At 39.8% G+C, this 21,821-nt stretch overlaps 2 protein-coding genes, 1 long non-coding RNA gene and 1 other non-coding gene across 4 annotated transcripts in view; 1 reads left to right on the top strand and 3 right to left on the bottom strand.

Annotated features, from left to right (window-relative positions):
- Positions 1–13,303, bottom strand: part of LOC133531390 (transferrin) — a 33,629-nt gene extending 20,326 nt beyond the window's left edge. Inside the window, exon 1 of the mRNA XM_061869590.1 lies at positions 12,990–13,303. Coding sequence (XP_061725574.1) covers positions 12,990–13,077 — 88 coding nt within the window. The 5' untranslated portion in view covers positions 13,078–13,303. The remainder of the gene's footprint in view (positions 1–12,989) is intronic.
- LOC133531671 (uncharacterized) lies at positions 77–2,473 on the bottom strand. The gene is made up of 2 exons (XR_009801573.1): positions 977–2,473; positions 77–492 (listed from the first exon to the last, which is right to left on the bottom strand). It is a non-coding gene; the product is annotated as an uncharacterized LOC133531671 (long non-coding RNA).
- Positions 7,861–7,933, top strand: Trnad-auc (transfer RNA aspartic acid (anticodon AUC)). Its single transcript has one exon. It is a non-coding gene; the product is annotated as a tRNA-Asp (tRNA).
- Positions 13,304–13,486: 183 nt separating the features above from the next.
- On the bottom strand, positions 13,487–21,540 carry LOC133531395 (uncharacterized). Its single transcript, XM_061869601.1, has 5 exons — positions 20,825–21,540; positions 19,506–19,664; positions 17,527–17,675; positions 16,123–16,255; positions 13,487–14,867 (listed from the first exon to the last, which is right to left on the bottom strand). Exons 1-5 carry the CDS (start codon positions 20,928–20,930, stop codon positions 14,710–14,712), a joined length of 705 nt encoding a protein of 234 aa, XP_061725585.1. The 5' UTR covers positions 20,931–21,540; the 3' UTR covers positions 13,487–14,709.
- Positions 21,541–21,821: the final 281 nt, after the last annotated feature.

Consider the following 21,821-nt stretch of genomic DNA (forward strand, 5'->3'; position numbering starts at 1 on the left):
ATTTTGATCATATTATATATCGATAAGTGCTACACAGCGAAACTTCGATATCTTCACAAGAAATAAACATCACAGATGGATAATAAATATTTTATAATATAATAAGATAACTAATTTCTTGCAGAAAACATGTTTTAGTAGTTATTTATGTATCGTAATTAAAATATCCTGGTCCTTATTTTACTTTTTAGCTTCTCTATGTGCAATCGGTATGTCAGGCTTCTGTCCAGTGTAACACCGAGATACTTTGGGGAATAGTCATGTTGTAAGGCTGTCTTATGTGCCAGCTTATTGGACAGGTGGAAACAGCAAACTTCGGTCTTAGAAGGATTTGGGCACAGGCGCCAACGGGTGAAAAAGTCGGCGGCAGAGGTCATATAGATATAGCTACATGATAAAAGAAATAGAATCCTCCATTATGCGTGGTCGGACGCCTGTTTTTCTGCCAATGCCTATTCATAAATCTGTTAAGACCTTTTTTCTTGATAACACCTAAAATAATAAGTTTATAATTAATCTCAATGTCTCCAGTTTGCTGTTTATTCAAACAGAAAAATCCAAATTTCTCAGTCATTATACGACCGCTGTCTTATATTATACGCCATTAAAAATTCAACATTAATAACAATTAATTAGGCATATCGTCCAATTTATAGTATGGCACAGGTATTAGTTCTTACAAAGTTGACCTTAATTTACAAATTTATAAGGAGTTGATGTAAAAGTGAATTGGAAGAAGTTGATAAGCAGACGCAACCAGCTAGTCGCCGAAGCTCCGCTTCCCTCGGATGAGCCAATTAAGCCTGCACCTAACAGGCTCTGGCTCATAGGGGGCTTTGAGCTTGCTGTTGCGTCAGTTTTCATATTAACTAAAAGCTAGTCTAACAACACAATTAATGATTATTTTGCCGCATTCTTCACTATCTCTCCCTGTCTCACTGCCATCTGACCTTCTAACCCAGAGGGGAAAATATACCTTATTGGGGCTACTTCTTCCTCGTGATATTTTATTTAACCGAAAAGTAATTGGTAAAAGTTAAATGATATTTTGCACACAAGTTACAAGATGTTCATTGTTAAGAGCCGGGGTTAGGACCCACGACCATTGGTTTTAAAATCAAACTTTATATATAATTTGTATTTTTATAATAAATCAGTTTTCTTTTTGACATTTATTAATTGTCAAGATTTTTTTAAATCCTGGACAATTGTCACATGTACGTTTTATGATAGATCTACATCGACGCAACTGCATGTCATCGTCATGGTTCTTGCGGTTTATTTTTATAACGCCAAGATCGGAATTTGGCAGCTAACTCCATCTTGCGTCGAGTAGAAGAATCAAAATCGTACAGAAAAAACTACTCTCTGCCTTAGGATCCCCTTTCAAATGTCATAAATCCAAACATGGCAGCCATACCCATCGACAAAAAAGTCTACCGTTGATCTAATTTCATTTGACAGTTAACTAATACGTATTCGACACGCTTATATTTGACAACTAGAATCCTGACTAGAGCTGGGACTGCGTACCAAAAGTACGTCTCTGTTACTCGTACCAAAAGTACGTCTAAAATACTACTTTTACGAGTATGACCCCCAATAGGCAGTTTACGTATTTGCCGGTCTTAGGCGTCTTACAAATAAGGATTATTTATGCAAATATCGACTTATTATTTCGGTAGGGGTCGGAAATATTATGACGTTTTGAGTGAAGGCTATGAATCCATTGACATATTTTTATTATATATTATTACACTATTTTTAGATACAACAGACGCCCAGACGACCGTCTGTTAACAAAATTTTGTTTTGCTTAAAGTAACGGTAAGAATGGAGGTACGGGGTGATGAAAGTTTCATATTTGTTTTATTTCAAAATCAAAGTTCGTACTTTTAAATACTCGACAAGCTAAAAGTAGTCTATTACAAAAAACCTGTTCCAAAAACTATTCCGGTACAACGCCCCGCCTCTAGTGTGGATATTGTTCACTGACAGGTGTTGATGATAGCAATTCGACAAGTCACAATATTTCCCACATCAAATGGAAATCAACACGAAACGTCACTTTTAGCATGTCGAATAAGGGCCCAGTACCCCTAGTGTAAATATTTTCGACAGCGAAACATTACGTACGCGTTTGCGTTAAGTGTCATTTTGTAAGAGATTTTTGACTTTCCAAAACGTCCCGCTTGGCGCGCTGTTCAAAAACCCATACAAAATGAGACTTAACGCAAACGCGTATGTCACGTTTCGCTATCGACAAAATTTACACTAGGGGCACTGTTCACACGCGCTAAAAGCACGCCCCCTCCACCCGCGCTGCAGGTAGCATGACCAAAAATCGCACGACCGTTGATTTTTGAGCGAACTCAAAATGAGCATGCTCATTATTAGCAATGTTTAGACACACATGCTACTAAGTAGCAATTGCTCAATAGTAGCATGCTTTTGTGCTAGTAATCAGCATGTGTAACAGTACCTTATGATTATTTTTAGCAGTGACCTGTATTTTGAATTTTTGACATGCTAGATGTAACGTTCTGTTGTTACTTGACCAAATAAAGAAACTTGAACTTGAAACATACTCTTCAGAGGAGCTGCGAACACCGCCAGTATCGCATTTGAGAGGCGGCCCCAAGGCAGAAAGCGAGCCCGCAAACACCCCGTACACACGTGGAGGCGCGTAGAGAGAGCTGCAAGCCGTAGGACTGAGCTGGAACGAGGCCAAGCCGGTTGCTCAAAACAGAAAGGTGTGGAAGGGTAGTGTGGGAGCCCTATGCACCTCCGAGGTGCCCTAGGGCCAACAAAAACAATAACATTCTGACAAACAACACAAAAAGATTGATCTGCCCAATTATTTACTACCTAAATTTTTTCGCAACAAATTCCAAGTTGAGACTTATATTCCAATGTTAGGGTTATTCGCGGATAGTCTAAAACGCAAAATGACTAGTGTAATATTTTGCCTATATCACTTTTAGTCTACATCGCAAACGGTCTAGAACGCAAAATGCCTACATCATTTTCGTCGTTTTATCCTTACGTCGCGTCGTTCGGCCATTTGAACTAACAAACGTACCAGCCTAATGAAATAAAAAAGTGGTCATTTTGCGTTCTAGACCGTTCGCGATGTAGACTAAAAGCGATATAGGCAAAATATTACACTAGTCATTTTGCGTTTTAGACCATCCGCGAATTACCGCAATGTCACACAGTTTTTTATACGCCATTGAACAGAATGAATGACATGCAAATTTGAATGACAGCCTACGATGCTTGCATCATCTATGTCACAATCACTATTCGCTACGTGCACGACTGTCACGCCACCTAGCATCCACAAATGTAGCGGAAAACGTCAAATCACTACATCTTATAATAAAACGTTCCCCAAACTCAAAAACTACTGAACAGATTTTCATACGGTTTTCACCTATCGATAGAACGATTCTTGAATAGAATAGAATAGAATAGAATATTTTTTATTGTATAACTGTGTACATACAAAGGTGGTCTTTTTTTACAATATAAGTTTCAACAGTTGCCTGCTAGGGCGTACAATTTTCTTAAGGTAGGTAACCTACCTATCCTAAAACTAAGCTTCAACTTTTAAGTAAGTACATAGGTATAGCCGGTAAAACCACTCTGCCAGTAGAAAAAGGCGCGAAATCCAATTGAGGAAGGTTTAAATGTATAATTTGTTAAGTTTTTTTTGTAAATTGGTTGAAATATGAAGATGTTTGCTAAAGATGTCGGCATAAATAACGCTCTCAAGGAACTTTAATCGAAAACGCTGCCTAATCCGTTTGAGCTACATATAACAACACAATGTATGGTGGGGCTGTCTCTCTTTCATTGGTCTACAAAAAAGTCCGCTTCCGCAAAATATCATCTTAATCTAAATATCAGAGCAATTTATTGATGCAGTTATTACTGTTCTTAAAAAACATTGAATTATTATAGATATCTCAAACCATTGATAATTCCGTTACTCGATGCTAGATGTCGACTACGAAAATAATAAGCGTTTTAGTACCAAAACTGATGTATGGAGTGAGCACTCTATGTACTTCTTATTTCTCTATGGCGACACTTAATAATAAGAATTTCACAAAAGGATCGTCAAACAAAGTTTGTTTAATTTTTTAGTAAATACGTACCTTAATAAGAGGCTGTCAATACCTAAAGCGCGCACACTGTCTATTTGTATCGGAGTAAATGAGATAGCACTGTCGCATGTTACTGGGCCTGGGCAAGGGAATAATAAGAAAATATTTAAATAAAAAAAAGTGGATTATTAGTGTAATATTTTACTCAACAGCGGTTTAGATATAAATGTTTTGAAATTGTGATTTTAATTGCAGACCCATAAGTCAAAACAATAAAGACATAGAAGCGTTTAATTGTGATTTTAAGACCAATCTTTGCAATTATTTTCTATCGAGCCGATTTCGTTCAATCATGTATCGAGTACAACCACGGTCTTTGAAATATAATTAATATGAACATATATTTTTCTTACTTGACTAAAACAAATAGTCTTTCTTAAAAAACTGTTTAAGTAACGTCAATTTCAAGGACATTGGGTGTTGACAGCCTCTTAAGGATCAAGATATATTGGCAGTTAGACGAGCTAGCATTAGGAAGGTACGCCATGTTAACTCGTTTTCCTCATGTTGGGCAAACCTCGGCCAAGGCCCGGCAATCATGTCGAACTTTACGATATGATTCATGATTTTATTGATACAACTCAATGTGACATTAACACGTTTATTATTATCGTTAAATTCTTGTAGCTTATTTATCATATGTGACAATCTGACAATCTATATCATGGCGTCTGTATAACTATAAATAAATAAATAATAAATATTATATGACATTATTACACAAATTGACTAAGTCCCACAGTAAGCTCAATAAGGCTTGTGTTGAGGGTACTTAGACAACGATATATATAAAATATAGATATATAAATACTTAAATACATAGAAAACACCCATGACTCAGGAACAAATATCCATGCTCATCACACGAATAAATGCCCTTACCAGGATTTGAACCCGGGACCATCAGCTTCGTAGGCAGGGTCACTACCCACTAGGCCAAACCGGTCATCAAACTACTACGTATTAGATATACTATGTATTAGGTAAATATCTCCGTCGCGCTGACGGGGAAGGCTCTTATAATTAGTGCGATAAGGACAACTTCAGCTTAGGCGTAAAATCCTGCATAATAAATAATAATCTCAGAAATCGAGGTTTTGTTCTCGACATTTTCCTCCTCCAAAGCTTAACCAATCGTAACGAAATTTTGGGAACGGAATGAGAAAGAAATTATCTGTCTGATCGTTTTGATTTTGAGTTTATTGTTGCCGATTTTGAGACGTCTATTTGCGGCGCATTTATTTGGCCGTTTTTAGCGCTTTTTAAAGTAGGTACTTAGTTATTTTATGTTAATGTTAAAGTGCATGTTCAGATATTTTTGAGCACCTTGACCGCTCTGATATATTTGATGGCGATTACACTAAACGTACTCATAATGCTCGTACGAGTATAAAGTGTACTGTACGATCACGTCTGAATATACATATACAGACGACACAGTACCAAAAATATGTACCTATACACCTTTATACAGAATGTTTAATTTAGTCACCTGCAATAATTTACGGGGTGAATATTTATGTCAAACTGAACAACTTTTATTATGCGACCAACCCCGAAATTGCGAAAAAATATTGGCTGTTTAAATTGTTGTTAAAAAGATAATCTTTTTCCTTTTTAGCTTTATGTAGTTTTGTTTAAGGTAGGTATATTTTAATGTAGTTTTTATTTTTTATTTTTCAATAATAAAATATCAGGAATTTTTGTCATAATAAAAGTTGCTCAGTATGACCTATACATTACATTCAGCCCGTAAATCATTGCAGGTGACTAAATAAATATCCTGTATTATGGGCAATAAGGTGTATACATATTTTTGGAACTTTGTCCGTTTCGATATTTTCAGACATGACTGTACTGCACAGTCAAGGACATGGCAAATTATTGAGTATAGGTACTTGGTGTTTGTGTGGGACTGGTCTAGCGACACAAAAACCCGGTCCGATGACCTTGCGGCTGGCAGAGCAGAAGACCTTACACAATCAATATAAACCGTACAATGACTGCACAGACATAGGCCAATAGAATTAAGAATTAATTAGATTTTTCTAAGAATCAATTCCCAGCAAGCTGCAAATCGTTTTAATAAAAAAAAAGCAAAATATCTATACCAGTTGTGAAAATTGAATAGTTTGGCTACCACTTTTAATGTGTTTATGTGATGTTATGTGTACATGTGTTGTATGTTTAATGTTGTACATTTCTACATTGACAGCGCAAGGGAAACACCTCAGAAAGTAGCACATTCCACAAATTGTACGTTCTGCCCGCATAGCTAACGTGCGTTTCGTTCACGCTTCGTGGCGAACGAAACGCAACTGTCACAGTGGCACTAACATGGTCTGGCCGCGTAGCTAACGTTACAATCGTTAACGCTCCGTAGCGTATCGTAGTCATCTCTCCCTATCACTCTTCCATATTAGTGCGACTGTGACAGTTGCGTCTCGTTCGCCACGGAGCGTGAACGATAGGCACGTTGGCTACGCGGCCTGGGCAGAAACGAGCGAGATTCCCGCTTGTTCTTGGTGTGCCACGAGTCAAGGAAGTGAGGATGAGCTTTGTTTCTTTGTTTCATTTTCAGAATTACCTGATGTTCATATGTGATTTGGGTATCTATATTTCGTCTCATCCAAGATGACGCGCAAATTTGTCAAATCTAACCTATTTTAACAATTATAACAAATTGTTAAAATAGGGAGAATTTAATTCAAATTCGAAAAAATAAAATTCGGAGGCTCGCCCTTTAGAGTTCTCTTCAAAAAGACTCGCCTCGGGACTTAAAAGACTCAGAAGTTTATTAAGCGCAGAGTTTCGTAAAAATGAGTCGAGTTCTTCAAATTCCGACTCAAAAGAATCGAGTTCCTACCAACACTACACACACGACTTTTACTCTATTTCGAATGCATCATTCAGCATAAGCATCGAATGCATCATCAGGGGCCGCTGCCCGCGTAGCCAACATGCCAATGCCCTCTGCGGCGACCCCCACCCCCCCCCCCAAGACCTCCAGCGATATCAACTTGCCCCCCTCTAGTTCACTGGCTGGCTACGCCCTTGATCACACTTCCATATTAGTCCGTCAGTGACAGTTGCGTTGGCTACGCGGGCTGGTAAAGTTAAATAATAGTAAATATTTAATAAATACATATTATAGGACATTATTACACAAATTGATTAAGTCCCACAGTAAGCTCAATAAGGCTTGTGTTGAGGGTACTTAGACAACGATATACATTATATATAAATACTTAAATAAATAGAAAACACCCATGACTCAGGAACAAATATCCATGCTCATCACACGAATAAATACCCTTACCAGGATTTGAACCCGGAACCATCAGCTTCGTAGGCAGGGTCACTACCCACTAGGCCAGACCGGTCGTCTGACCTAGTGGGTAGTGTTAAAATACTGCTAGCACCTTATATTTACACTTTACAAATAAAAGTGAGTTCGTATAGCTTATTACATGTAGTCTGGGAATACCCGCGCGGTAAACCCAGCTGCACAACTGCAGCTTCACGCCTACACAATAAGTAACGGCCGTATTCGAACAATACTTATAAGAAATTAATTTTGAACATGCGGAAACGTCTGCGAACGATGCTATTAAGCTTAGAATAAATTTTTATTTTTATTTTTTTCCCCTAGACCCATATGGTGGAAAATTTGCTGCCTATGGGTGAGGTCTTGGTGGCTCAGATGGCAGAGCGCTGGAGTATCGATCCAGAGGCCGTGAGTTCAAGTCTCACCCAAGACAGTAATTTTTCCACTTTAAATTTATTCTAAGCTTAATGCTTATATATACACCGTGGGCTGGTACAACCCGACAGATTTTAACCACGCATTCCTGAGGTCATGAGTAGCAAAAAATGTTATACATACAACAGAAGAAATTAAAGAAACAAACATTATAAATAATAAAGATATTCAATCTAATAAAATTTATAAGTTTTGGAAAAATTCGGCAAAAAAAAGTTTTTATCAGACAAAAAAAATTTTTTTTTTCTTTTTCTTTATACGACACGTTATTTCTTCTTACATCTTGTCGAAAAAAAACTAATTAGTTACAACGAATAACGTAAAGTTTTTTTTTTTTTACACCAAAAATTGCGAGTTTCTTATAAATCTTTGTTATGTCTGCCAACAGGTATATCTAAACCAAGTCACATAGTGGCAGCGTCGCAGCCAAAAATGCGTTTTTCACTAAGTTATTACAGAAACAATTTTTTACTAAAATTGTCATTATCTCTAAATTCCGATTTCAGGAAACTTTGTATCACATTTTAGTCTCTAAATGCGGTCAAGAATACACCTTTAAAATTTGTCAGGTTTTATCAGCCCACGGTTGTATATAGAATCTTTATTTCGAACCATGTAAGTCCATAGATTGTTATAAGATGTCACAGCGATACGATACCGGTCTCAAAATTGACATTTCTTCAACTACGTCACTTTTGAGGCTTTCCGATCGGTATCGTATCGCTGTAACATCATAAGCATGGTTCAGAACTTCAGATACGGCCGTAAGTAACAGAGTCCGTCCAAGTAAACTAACTCGGCATCGTTTTGGACAACAAAGTGAAAGAGTGTCATTATATAAACGTTATATTTTCATAGTAATTTGTCATTAATTATGACACTACCACATTTTGTAAATGGCATGAAAATTTAGCTTGGTCTGATTGTACCTATTTTATACTAAAATTTTATTAGAAAGTATGGTATGGAGGGTAACGATATGGTGCCATTCATATAAAATAAATAAATAAATATTATAGGACATTATGACACAAATTGACTAAGTCCCACGGTAAGCTCAATAAGGCTTGTGTTGAGGGTACTTAGACAACGATATATATAATATATAAATATTTATAAATACTTAAATACATAGAAAACACCCATGACTCAGGAACAAATATCCATGCTCATCACACGAATAAATGCCCTTACCAGGATTTGAACCCGGGACCATCGGCTTCGTAGGCAGGGTCACTAACTACCCACTAGGCCAGACCGGTCGTCTATTATGTATTAGAGGGGGGGTCAAACATGTCTTATTTTTCTCACCCCCCCTGTGAGCTAGGAGCGGGTTTTCATAGTTTTTACGTAAGATCACAAAGATGCGAAAATTGGAATTCACATAGATAATAACAATAAGCACTGTCTGGGCTGTCAAAATCGCTGCCAACTTATCTTGGTCTGACTAACTAATATCTATCTATTGGCTAAAAATATAGAAGAATTATTTATTACTTATAGTAGCAGTAGTAAAACTCTTTATTGTACAAAAATGAATACAAAACATGAAAAAAAACACTTATCATTAGTACAAAGCGAACTAATCATCCCTTTAAGGGATATCTTCCAGTTAACATTTGAGCAATTGAGGGGTATAATTATGAAGTATCGATTTATCGATTAACATATTCTGGGGCATCGAATAATGACCAAAAAGGCCGAATGTTTTCCCGCCGATGCTTACGTCATCGTCACCAAGGCGTGACTTATAATGCCAAGATTTAAATCGTATATTTTTTGTGAATCTTAATGTTGATAGCGAATAAAGTATTTTGCATTGATGATGCAACGTATTTACGTGTTGTAAATTTTAGTTTTTAAATAATTTAAAGGAAGCATAGACATTAAACTTTTTCTAGGTCATGATAATTAGGTGTTTTTTGGTCGGAACAGCGCGGTGCCCTTGCATTTAATTAATTATGAATGTTAGTTTTTTAATTGTGAATATTATAATGAAAGTAATGAAACACAGAAGTACACATGGGTGGACTTAAAGCCAAAATGCATTTTTTACCAGTTAACCATTGGGGTGAAGAACAATAACCGTCTAGAGGAATTTTACATAGGTGGGCAAAATAAAAATTATATAGATAATACGAGTATAAATACAAATAGAAATATGGCAGAGAGCTGGAGTATCGATAATTATTCCAATTTTTTTTATTTATGGAAATTATAACGTAAAATTAACTAATCTTTGGTACTCATTGTATAACTTGCATTTTTGTCTATCTAGTTACCCTAACCGGTTCTAATCATTAAAATATCGTTAGGGAAATCAGAATAATTAAGTATTTAACAGCATACAATAATAACTTTACTGTTAATCAATCTATACCGGCAATTCTAATGACTTAATTTGGATTTTCCTGATGACTTTGTGGGGGCGTATTTGCCCCAAAAGGGGCCATGGCCCCGGAGCGAGGGGGCGGCACGGAGCGCAGCCTCTAGCACAAAATAAGTTAAGAGGATAGACCACCGCCATGGTCCATACAAAAGCAGTCCACAATTTCCTCTATGGATATTATTTATTTATTTAATCTTTATTGCACAATACATGAAGATACAAATGGCGGACTTAATGCCTTAAGGCATTCTCTACCAGTCAACCAATGGGTTAAACCAGAAAGATTAAGTAGGTGCAGTCAGGGCCGTATTTAGGGGAGGGCAACCGGGGCTACAGCCCCGGGGCCTCCACAAAAGAGGGGCCCCCACAATAGAGACTTCGGAAAATTTACCATTTTATTTGGAAAATAATTTGGGGCCAGGGAGGCTCCACTCCTTTATTGCCCGAGGCCTCCACACCTCTAAATCCGGCATTGGGTGCAGTGTATTTTAAAGTAAATGAATTTGTAACCGAGACTATATATGAATATAAACTATATATTGATAAACTTACACAAATACTTAATACAAATAAACATACATATATTAATACATACAGAATTATACCAAGATATTAACATTAATCAAAAGATTTTGACACAGTTTATTGTATATCCACCACAGCTATGCCCCTATGTTTGATTGTTTTTCTAATATTTAATTATTTAAAAATTTGTATGAAATATGTTTTTGCTCCTATATTTTACACAAAAAAAAAACGAAAAAAGTCAAACATAGGGACAGAGCTATGGCTATTATACCAAAATATGACATGACACTTGACGGATGACCAGTGGTGGCATCATGGTTCCATTTATATCACTTATCACTATGCCCGTCACTTTCGCACTTACTTGTTAGAACGTGACAGGCATGGTGACAAATGATAAAGAGCCGACCATCATAGCCCTACAGGCATCGGAGTTTTTATCGGTAAGACTTATAGCGAGCTATGGAGTCGACATTAGCAATAAAATTCATATTCATACTGATACCGATGCCTGCTGATGATACTTGTTTTATTGTAGCTTAGAGAATCGGGTATTTCCATGTAGTTTCATGGAATTTCAACAAATAGTTCTATTTCTTAGGAATTTTACAGTTCCTTGGAATAAAAGGGATGTCTCTCTATATGTCCCAAGTAGGTAAAAGTAAACAATAAGAGGAAAGCATAGCTTTGCGATTCTAATCGAACGCACGTAAATTTTTGATGAAATTTTCATTTCGGGAGAAAACGATTTCCAGTAACTAAATCTTAACAAATCACTTTGATTTTTATATCGATCGCTTTAGCATAATATATTCTAGGTTTATCAGTTTGACTTTAAAAAAAATACATAGGTTTTATAAATCAAATGTATACAATTGAGTAAAACTTGGTCGAATTAGCCTTTATATTGACACTTCCACATTTTGTTCCATTCATATGAGGGCAGACTTATCTTAGACGAACATTAATAGGTACTTTAATTTTGGTTGAAATAAAATAATTTTATTTATTCTTTTTTTCGGGGGTCTAAAATGACCCAACTTTTTCGAGGGTCATTTTAGTAGAAACGACGGTATCATTAAATATGTTGGCGTGAAGGATTGTCATTCCATAGAAAATTTGAATTTCGCGCCTCTTTCTACTGACAAACTGCGTTTGCCAGAGTATAGAAACCAATCAAAAATATTAAAAGAAGTTAAAGACAATACTCGCGGTCTAATTTCTAAATAATAATTATAATAACCGGCCAAGAGCATGTCGGGCCACGCTCAGTGTAGGGTTCCGTAGTTACTCTTCCGTCACAATAAGCTAAAATGGAGCTTAAAGTATAGTAAATTGTTAACCAAGTGATGAAACGGTACCTTTCACCCGAGTTAAACAAATAGGCTTTGCATAATCAGTACCTAATTAAAGCAAGTCTTTTTACTATTAAGGGAAAACTTTTTGCGATAACTCAAAAACAGCTAAACTGATCATGTCCGCTATAGTTTTCATTTAATGTCTTTCTTAAGCTCTACTTCCACGATTTTTTTCATATTTTTTGGACCTATGGTTCAAAAGTTAGAGGGGGGGGGACACATTTTTTTTTTCTTTCAGAGCGATTATCTCCGAATATATTCACTTTATCAAAAAATGTTTCTTGAAAACCCCTATTAGTTTTGAAAGACCTTTCCAACGATACCCCACATTCTAGGGTTGAAGCGAAAAAAAAAATTCACCCCCACTTTACATGTAGGAGAGGTACCCTAAAAAAAAAATATTTTTAGATTTTATTGTACGACTTTGTCGGCCTTATTGATTTATATATCCATGCCAAATTTCAGCTTTCTAGCACTAACGACCACGGAGCAAAGCCTCGGACAGACAGACAGACAGACAGACAGACAGACAGACAGACAGACAGACGGACATGGCGAAACTATAAGGGTTCCGTTTTATGCCATTTGGCTACGGAACCCTAAAAAGGTAGGTAACTTTAACTAATACAAACCTTAAACAAGCTTATCATTAAGGGCTGAAATTCTTAGGAAATATCCCTAAAATATTTTATGTGTTCATATTTTGTTCTTTAGAATTTCACAAGCGGTAGATATTTTACAATTATTTTAATAACATATTTTTGAAGTAAACAACTTACATTTCCCATTAGTTCCCGATCCTGATCCTTGAGGCGACACTGAACTTACAAAAACAAACACAAACAAAAACACAATCTTTAAACACATTTTCACACACTAAACTCCCGAAAACCTTTTAAAAATCACAAAACGACTACACCAAAAAGTGTCTCTCAGAAAGAACCTAACAGTTCCCGCCTAAATTCACGTCAACTTTTTTTTAAACAAAAAAACCCGACGTCCGGCGTATTAAGCCAAGACGTGACGTCTGCTCGAACAAATACAAACTCAAGGTAAAAATAAGTTACAGATGTTAAACCGACCTGTTTTGATATGCAACCAGTTCGCTGGACTTATGAACAAGTTGTGTACTCCTTTATTTGGTTATCGCTATGTTTGAGCGATGTTATTTGCGAGGTCGTTGTGATCTTGGCAATGACGAAGAGCTTATAATTTTAGGACCCATTTATTAACCTCACGTTTTTTATAAATACGAGTATATGATAAGGATCTGCATACTTAGTCAACTTTTTACGTTTTAGTAAGTTTTTCTGTACCCCTAGTGTACATTTCGATAGCGAGACGTGGCGTACGCGTTTGCGTGAAGTTTCATTTTGTATGGGATTTTGAGTTTCCAAAACGTTCCGCTTGGCGCGCTGTTTCTAAATCCCATACAAAATGAGACTTAACGCAAACGCGTACGTCACGTCACGCTATCGAATAAATGTACCCTCTGTTCTATAATACGACATTGGCGAGGTTTGAACACTTTGAACCCATGATTTGACCACATCCATAAGAACGATTAAGGCGCCGCAAATTCGTATACCTCTCTCACTCTCACTGAGTGCGAGATGTGCGAGCTCGAGGCAACTCCGTCTGCGGACTGCCCCGCGCGGTGAAGCGGGCGGCGCGCAGTGCACGGAGCCATGGCGTGCAGCCGACACGAGCACTCAAGCCTCACGAAGGACCCCCGATGGGTTCGAAACATGTTGCCAATAGCGACGAGAAATTCAAATGAGTGTAACCGTGGTATCTAAATATTTTAGAATATGTCCCATGAAAGTTTAATTTCAGAGTTACCGCTAAATGTATGGAGCTGTATAGCGCCATCTCGTTTACCTGTCAAATTCGAAGCACGAATTTGTTTTAGATTTTACACATCTTAATCAATGTATGACTTACCTTAAATACATTAACAATAAATATTAAAAATGTGGTCAGCGTGGATAGTAAATAGCATGTTATTTTAAATAATTTTATTATAAAGCAAACTAACTACGTAGTTACAATTGTTAATTTTATTTTACCTAAAATAATCCTAACAATATACGCATAAGTTATTGAAAATAAAATACTGTAAATGATCATTGTTTTGCGCAGTCATTCATCAAAGTGACACTCATGTGCGTCATGTGGCACTACAACTACGCGGCTAGAGCTGAGCTACGATAACGATAGGCTTCTGGTTAAGGGGGCCGTCCATGCGTTCTTGCTGGTGCAGTTATAAAGTGCTGTGACGCACATGTGCGTCATGTGGCTCTACAGCTACGCAACGGTTTTCGTTAGCGCGGCAAGAGCTGAGCTACTATCACAAGAGGTTTCTGGTTGGGGTCGTCCATGCGGTCGTTGCTTTTGCAGTTGTACACTACGGAGATGCCACAAAACGTTATGGTGATGACCATAATGTGTGTCGCAGTTGAAGTTGATGCCTGTGACGCACATGTGCGTCATGTGGCACTACAGCTGAGCCACTATAACTAGAGGCTTCTGATGAGGGTCGTCCATGCGATCGTTGCTTTTGCAGTCGAACAGTACGGCGATGCCGCAGAACGTTATGGTGATGACCATAAACGCCACGAACAGACCGGCTAGGATGTGGCAGTTGAAATTGGTGCCTGGGGACAATATAATAATGCTAGAAATTTCTACTAATATTATAACGCTAGAGTGTGGTATGTGGTTCTACAGCAACAGGTCGTTTCACGAAAGCTGGCACGAATGGAACGAACGAAACGAATGCAATGGCATAAGGGAATGTTCGGAAAAAAGTGTACCATTTACTGCTTTTAAAAATCCATCACCATTTCGGTTATTTCAATTCAGAATCGCGAGGACAATCGTTTTAAAAAGTCATTTTGTATGGACGGTCACAAAACTGAAACTTGTGCAAAAAACTGGGAACACTTTTTTTTCTTTATTTTAACCTGTCGTCTACCAAACTGTCAAAAAAAGCGCCCCGATATCTACCGAAGCCGGAGATTACCGGTCAGTATTTTGTGCCACGTATTTGTTATAGTCGTTAGATTTGTAGCTGGCCCCAAATGGCTAATCCTTTGTCTATTGTTAACTAAAACCGCGCGTGCCACTACCTGCAAAAAAAGGGTCCGGTCACTTTAACCGGTTATTGAATTACAACTCCTATGGTAATTGAAATAAGATTCAAAATTAACAAATGGAAAAATAATTTGCGATTTCTTGTGTGGTCCCTCTACGGCTACTGAGTGCCGGCGACTCGAATGCTGCCGAACCAATCTAAAATGTTTCCTCAAGACGCGTAACAAAGGCGCGTTATTGGAGAGCGCACCTACACTGGTTTTTTGAGTGTTGGACTAGCCCGCGCTCAGGTACCATTTAGAATTATATGTCCCTTTTTTTGCGGGTAGTGGCACGCGCGGTTTTAGTTAACAATAGACAAAAGAATAGCCGCTCGGGGCCAGCTTCAAATCGAACGTGTATACGTACGGAGATTACCGGTCATTTACCCGGAGTCGAAAAGCAGTTTTATTTAAAATCAAAATAAAGCTGCTTTTCCACTGCGAATTTCCGAATTTCCGAAATAAATCCGTCGTGATAAACCTGGGGTGACCCGCGCGGATAGGGAGCAGTAGACGGGGACAACAAACAATTGGCTGATAATATCCGCATTTGTTAAACGACAGGTTAATCAATAATCCGCGTGATTTTGAGTCCAAAAAACCAGAGTTGTTGTGTTCAAAACTGAAATTGAACTTTATGCATATGCTGTGTGGTCTGTGACGGATTACGTCTTCGGCGTTGGACCTACGGTGCGGATATATCCGTCATTGGCGTCAAAAAGGTTAAAGTTCATTACTAATGCTCGTTGAATCTAGGAAACATTTTCAAAGTTACCGCAGCTCTGAGTGTTAGTAAAGGTCTTCTTATCTGATCCACCACCGTCAGCATCACCACCACCAGCGTCACCACCACCCACGGCTTCTTCATCGAACCTGAGGTTGCTCGAGTTGACTTGAAGAGGTTCCACCTGTAAAATCAAATTATATCCAATGATGTAGGATAGGTATCTCACAAGCGCTGGTGGCCTAGCGGTAAGAGCGTGCGACTTGCAATCCGGAGGTCGCGCGAGACCCTGGCTCGTACCAATGAGTTTTTCGGAACTTATGCACGAAACATCATTTGATATTTACAAGTCGCTTTTCGGTGAAGGAAAACATCGTGAGGAAACCGGACTAATCTCAACAAGGCCTAGTTTACCTTGTGGGTTTGAAGGTCAGATGGCAGTCGCTTTCGTAAAAACTTGGGATTAGTTGTCAAGCGGACCCCAGGCTCCTATGAGCCGTGGCTGGGACAACGCGAGGAAGAAGAAGAAGAATCTAATGATGTGTTGTGCTCTTGCCGGTGAGTAAGGTTGCCAGAGCTCAACGAGGGTGCGGAGTGTTAGGGTCGGTAACGCGCATGTAGCTCCTCTCGAGTTGGAGGCCTACATAGGCTACGAAGACTGCTTACCATCAAGCGGGCCGTATGCTTGTTTGCCACCGACGTCGTATAAAAAAAATGAGCAGAATCGCCTGATGGTCGTACGGTGCATGATGCACGTTTGCGTCACATACCTTATACTTGGCTATAGTGACGTAGGTCTTATCCCTCGAGTTGCCTATTATGAGAGGTTCACTACAAAATTGTAGCAGTCGTATGGCGCATGACACACATGTGCGTCACATACCTGATACTTGGCTATGGTGACGTAGCTCTTATCCCTTGAATTGCCTATGATGAGAGACTCGGAACAAAAGTTAAACCAGTCGTACGGCGCATGACGCACATAGGCGTCACATATCTGATACTTGACTATGGTGACGTAGCTCTTATCCCTCGAGTTGCCTATGATGAGGGGTTTATTACAGAAGTAGGACCAGTCATACGACGCATGACGCATATATGCGTCACATACCTGATACTTGGCTATGGTGACGTAGCTCTTATCCCTCGAATTGCCTATGATGAGAGGCTCGGAACAAAAGTTAAACCACTCGTACGGCGCATGACGCACATAGGTGTCACATACCTGATACATGGCTATGGTGACGTAGCTCTTATCCCTCGAGTTGCCTATGATGCAAGGATTACTACAGAAGTAGGACCAGTCATACAGCGCATGATGCACATAGGCGTCACATACCTGATACTTGGCTATGGTGATATAGTTCTTACCCCTCGAGTTGCCTATTATGAGAGGTTCACTACAGAAGTGTAGCAGTCGTATGGCGCCTGACGCACATGTGCGTCACATTATACCTGATACTTGGCTATGGTGACGTAGCTCTTATCCCTCGAGTTGCCTATGATAAGGGGTTCACTACAGAAGTAGGACCAGTCGTACGGCGCGCCGACGCCCATGGTCGTCCGTCCGACCTCCTCGCCGTCTTCTAGTAGGACGACGCTGTCTGCAAATATGTTAAATGCAATTTTATAAATTTTTATTTAACTTACAATGTTCGTATATAAGTAGGTATGTATGTATGTTCGGCCACAGAACAAATATAGTACTAACGTACAGAAAGGAAACTTCCTACAAAACCGAAATTTGACAGCGATTCAGGGACTAATCATGTTGCCCCTTTCTAATGTATGGAACTATCCCTTTCGGCTATTTATGGTTGTCAAAATTCATGTCATTATCTTATCTGTGGTTTTCACGCAAAGGGCGTCAAGTTTTGCCAACCCTACCAATGCTGAGCTGAGCTGAGTCGAGAACGCTCTAGACTGCGGGCCAGGAGCATATTTCGTCAGTCATCGCCTCCCGGCTGATAATTTGTCAGATGATAGTCTAGATGCTGTTTTAAATTTAAAAAACCGTCGTCGGGTTCTATCGCGGTGGAATGACCGTCAGCTGTAAAATAAACATGTAAAAAATATGCACCTTACCACTTTATGTGCGGCAAGGTATGCGTAATGTGTAATTTGCGTAATCCGTTGATGGCTTTCAGACCTTAACGCCTGATGAAATGCTTAATGCAAAGTTTCATGATTTGTTATTGCTATCATAAAAAGGTATAGCGCTTATTTTCTACATGTTCATGCGACCAGCTGATGTCCTTACCACCGCGATATAACCGGCTGACGATTTTTTAATTAACAATAGCATCTGAACTATCATTTGACAAAGTATCAAACGGGAGGCGATGACAAATTTTTTAACGTGTTTCGGTGGCTGCCATTTCTCAACCCACCAACGGAGCGGCAGCTGACGTCCATGAGGATTCATCATACCTAGCCGTTAACCACTACACAAGTTTTCGGCCGAGAGGCGATTGCATGGAAATCTGTTCCTGGCTCGCGGTCTACTCGAACACTACATTTTTCCCCCACTGGTTCGGGTCAAATCTTGCAAGCGTAGACTCACTTCTGACTGGAGCAAACATAATTATGCACAACCAAAGATTGGAAGTTAAATAAAAAGCTTGTAAAAAATAAATATACTTTTATAATCGTCATTTCTAGTTGTGTTCAATATTTTTGGTAATTCGAGATCGAGGCTATGTAGTTTTTGACGTGACAACGTCTTATAATTCGATTCGATGGAGCCGGCTGCACGCACGAAAAAACATGACTCATGCGGCGTTACCTCGCTCTGAGGCGTTCCATTTAAGGCTTGAAGTGCAAGCGAGAGCACGCAACGAGCGGCAAAGAGGCACAATCGGCCTCCGCGTTCGGTAGCGTTCGACATCTGTCTCTCTCCTACTTGAATGAGCGATACGTCCGCAGTGAAAAGTGAATGTGGTGTCAATTGTTTATAGCGTTTCTTATGACGTTGTCACGTTCAACTATCGTCAGTAAACCGACTTTACAGACAACCAATTTTTTTAATAAGTATTTAACCTTTTCGACGGCGACACCGTGTCAAACACAAAAGCTGTCACTCGGGCCACGTCACCGAAGTGTCAAAACTGAAATTAAACTTTATGCATATGCACGTAGGTGTATGTTGCGTGGTCTGTGACGGATTAATCCGTCGTTGGCTTTGAACCTACAGTTCGGATATATCCGTCGTTGGAGTAGAAAAGGTTAAAACATTGCGGGAAACTCGGCCCCTGCCTCCAGCCCCGTCCGCCCGGCCAGGCCGGTGGCTGAGTGGTTATATTCTCATTGGCCGGGCCGGCCACCGTAAGATAAAATAGATAGACAGGTAGATGTAATAAGCGCTATATTAGAAGGCGTTATAACGCACACACATACAAGATTTTTTTTCTTAGTTAAAAGGTGAAATAGCTCACCTAGCAGCCAGCCATCCCGCAGGTACTCGAAGTTGAAATCCAGTTCAAAATCGCCATCATAAAATACGCGCGTCGACGCGCGCCGACGCGCAAACCTGCGCGTGGACACGCGCGGTTCAATCAGATGCGTGCGCGTTGGGCCTTCGTGGTGTACCACTTCTACAACATTAATTAATTGTCAAAACTGTCTACAATGAGGTAGCATGTCAAAATAGGTATACAAAAAAAGTCCAACAGTTTGCCCATTTCGGGCAAAAAAACAAAGCGTTGATAGCTAATATGGTGGTTCATGGAAAACTAAATTTTTACCACACCAGCTCGAGCGGCGTGTCTCGCTTGCTGGGGCTGGGTCGCTTGTCTTGTCGGTGTCCAGCATGGGGCTGGACTTACCCGTGTAGAAGACTAATATTGGCGTCGCACATGTCCAACATTATCCAACATTGCCCAACAACCTCCTCTACAAACAATGTCCCAACGTCCTCAGAATGCTGCTGAAGCGACCAAAGCACTGCAGTGCCTCTGGCATGTTCGCGGAGGCAAGGGCATATGACTTCTTTGCAATTAGGCGCAAACGAATTGCCTCTCTGCTGAAACGTGTGCGCGGTAGCAGCAACAGCATGCTGAGGACGTTGGCACTGTTGGCAGAGAGACTAGACTGCCCGCTCACTAATTGCCACTAAACCGCAATTATACGCAAAGAGCGTACAGCGATCTTCGCGTCCAATACAATAACGCGTTCCGGGTGCTGATGGGGCTGCCGCGACACTGTAGCGCGTCTGGCATGTTTGCCGAAGCCAGGACAGACGGCTTTGCGGCCGTCATGAGGAAAAGGTGTGCTTCGCTCATGTCCCGTCTGCGCGGCAGTCCCAATCGCATCTTGAGCGTGTTTGCTAACCGCTGGGACAACCCTATGTTAGCCCGGTGGACGCGTCCATGCATGTTGTCAAACACTGCTGACCCTATTATGTTGTGCTTATTATGTTTATTTATTTATTTTATTTTACTTTTTAGTCGTAAATTGTAATGCTAGTTAAGAACATCAATTAATAATTAGTTTTTAAGATTAACTAACAAGATTGTATGGGTTCTGTCTGAAATAAATGTTTTTATTTATTATTATTTATTAAATACTGGGTCGGTGTGGTGATTGGGAGGGATAAATAGGGCAAAGCCTCATGGTTAGGTGGTTAGGCATGGATTAGTTTGTAGTTGATTAACATAGATAATAGGATAGATATTAAGATTTTTTACTAAAAGCGCTATGGATTAATAATATCCAAATAAACAATTTTAATTTTTTTTATTGCCAATATACGCACCAGAGAGCCGGATGAGCGCCTGATCGGTCACTAACATGATGGTGTCGGGCGGCGTGTCTCGCTTGCTGGGGCTGGGTCGCTTGTATGTCCGGTCGGTGTCCAGCATGGGGTTGGACTTGCCCGTATAGAAGACTAGTATTGGCCCTGAAATTAGGAAAACTTACTAAGGGAAGGACGCTTAGCACGAGGAATTTTGTACATTGACCCACCTGTTTCTATCTCTATCGCACGCGCATAATTATACATATTGCTGTCCCACTCATGATGCTGGTGGTCAATGACACTGTGTAAAGCGGGACAGTAATTTAAAGTACTGACTCAAGAATATTGCAAATTTTCTTATGATATAGGAGGCAAACAAGTATACGAATCTGCTGATGGTAAGCCATTACCGTCGCCTATAGACACCCCCAACATCAGAGTGGTTGCAAGTCCGCTGCCGGCCTTTAAGATGGGAGTACGTTTCCTTGAAAGATTAAAGGTCGGGAAATACGGCAGGCTATAGCTCATTCCACAGTTTAGCTGTGCGAGGCAGGAAGTGTTTGGATAAATGCACAGTTGAGGTCTGCCAACCATCAGAAGCGGCAGGGTTTAATCCGAACTGTTCCTCGGAGCACTCCCCGTGATACGTGCGATAGAAAATGCAGATCAAGCCTATATCTCTACCCAGCGACGAGGAGTCAAGCTGAAATATGCTGACAGCCGACTATTCGAATCTCTCTTGTCTCGAGAAGCTTGTACTGAGGTGCCCCTGCCCATAGATGAGAACATTACTCCATGTGTGGATGAACCTGCGCCTTATAACGCTGTAGGCGGTGGGCCCCCCGTTGGGCCCTGTTGAGCACCCAGATTTTGTTTGAGGATAATCTGGCCTTACTTTCTAAATGACCACGGAACTGGACTTCACTCGAGATGTCAACGCCAAAGCATTCCGATACTGGACTGGATGTCGTTCGATACCCCCCGTCAGGGGGGTATGAGGGGCCGCTTCTGCTTT

Source organism: Cydia pomonella, chromosome 25, assembly GCF_033807575.1.
Source record: "Cydia pomonella isolate Wapato2018A chromosome 25, ilCydPomo1, whole genome shotgun sequence".
NCBI classification, from domain to species: Eukaryota; Metazoa; Arthropoda; class Insecta; order Lepidoptera; family Tortricidae; genus Cydia; species Cydia pomonella.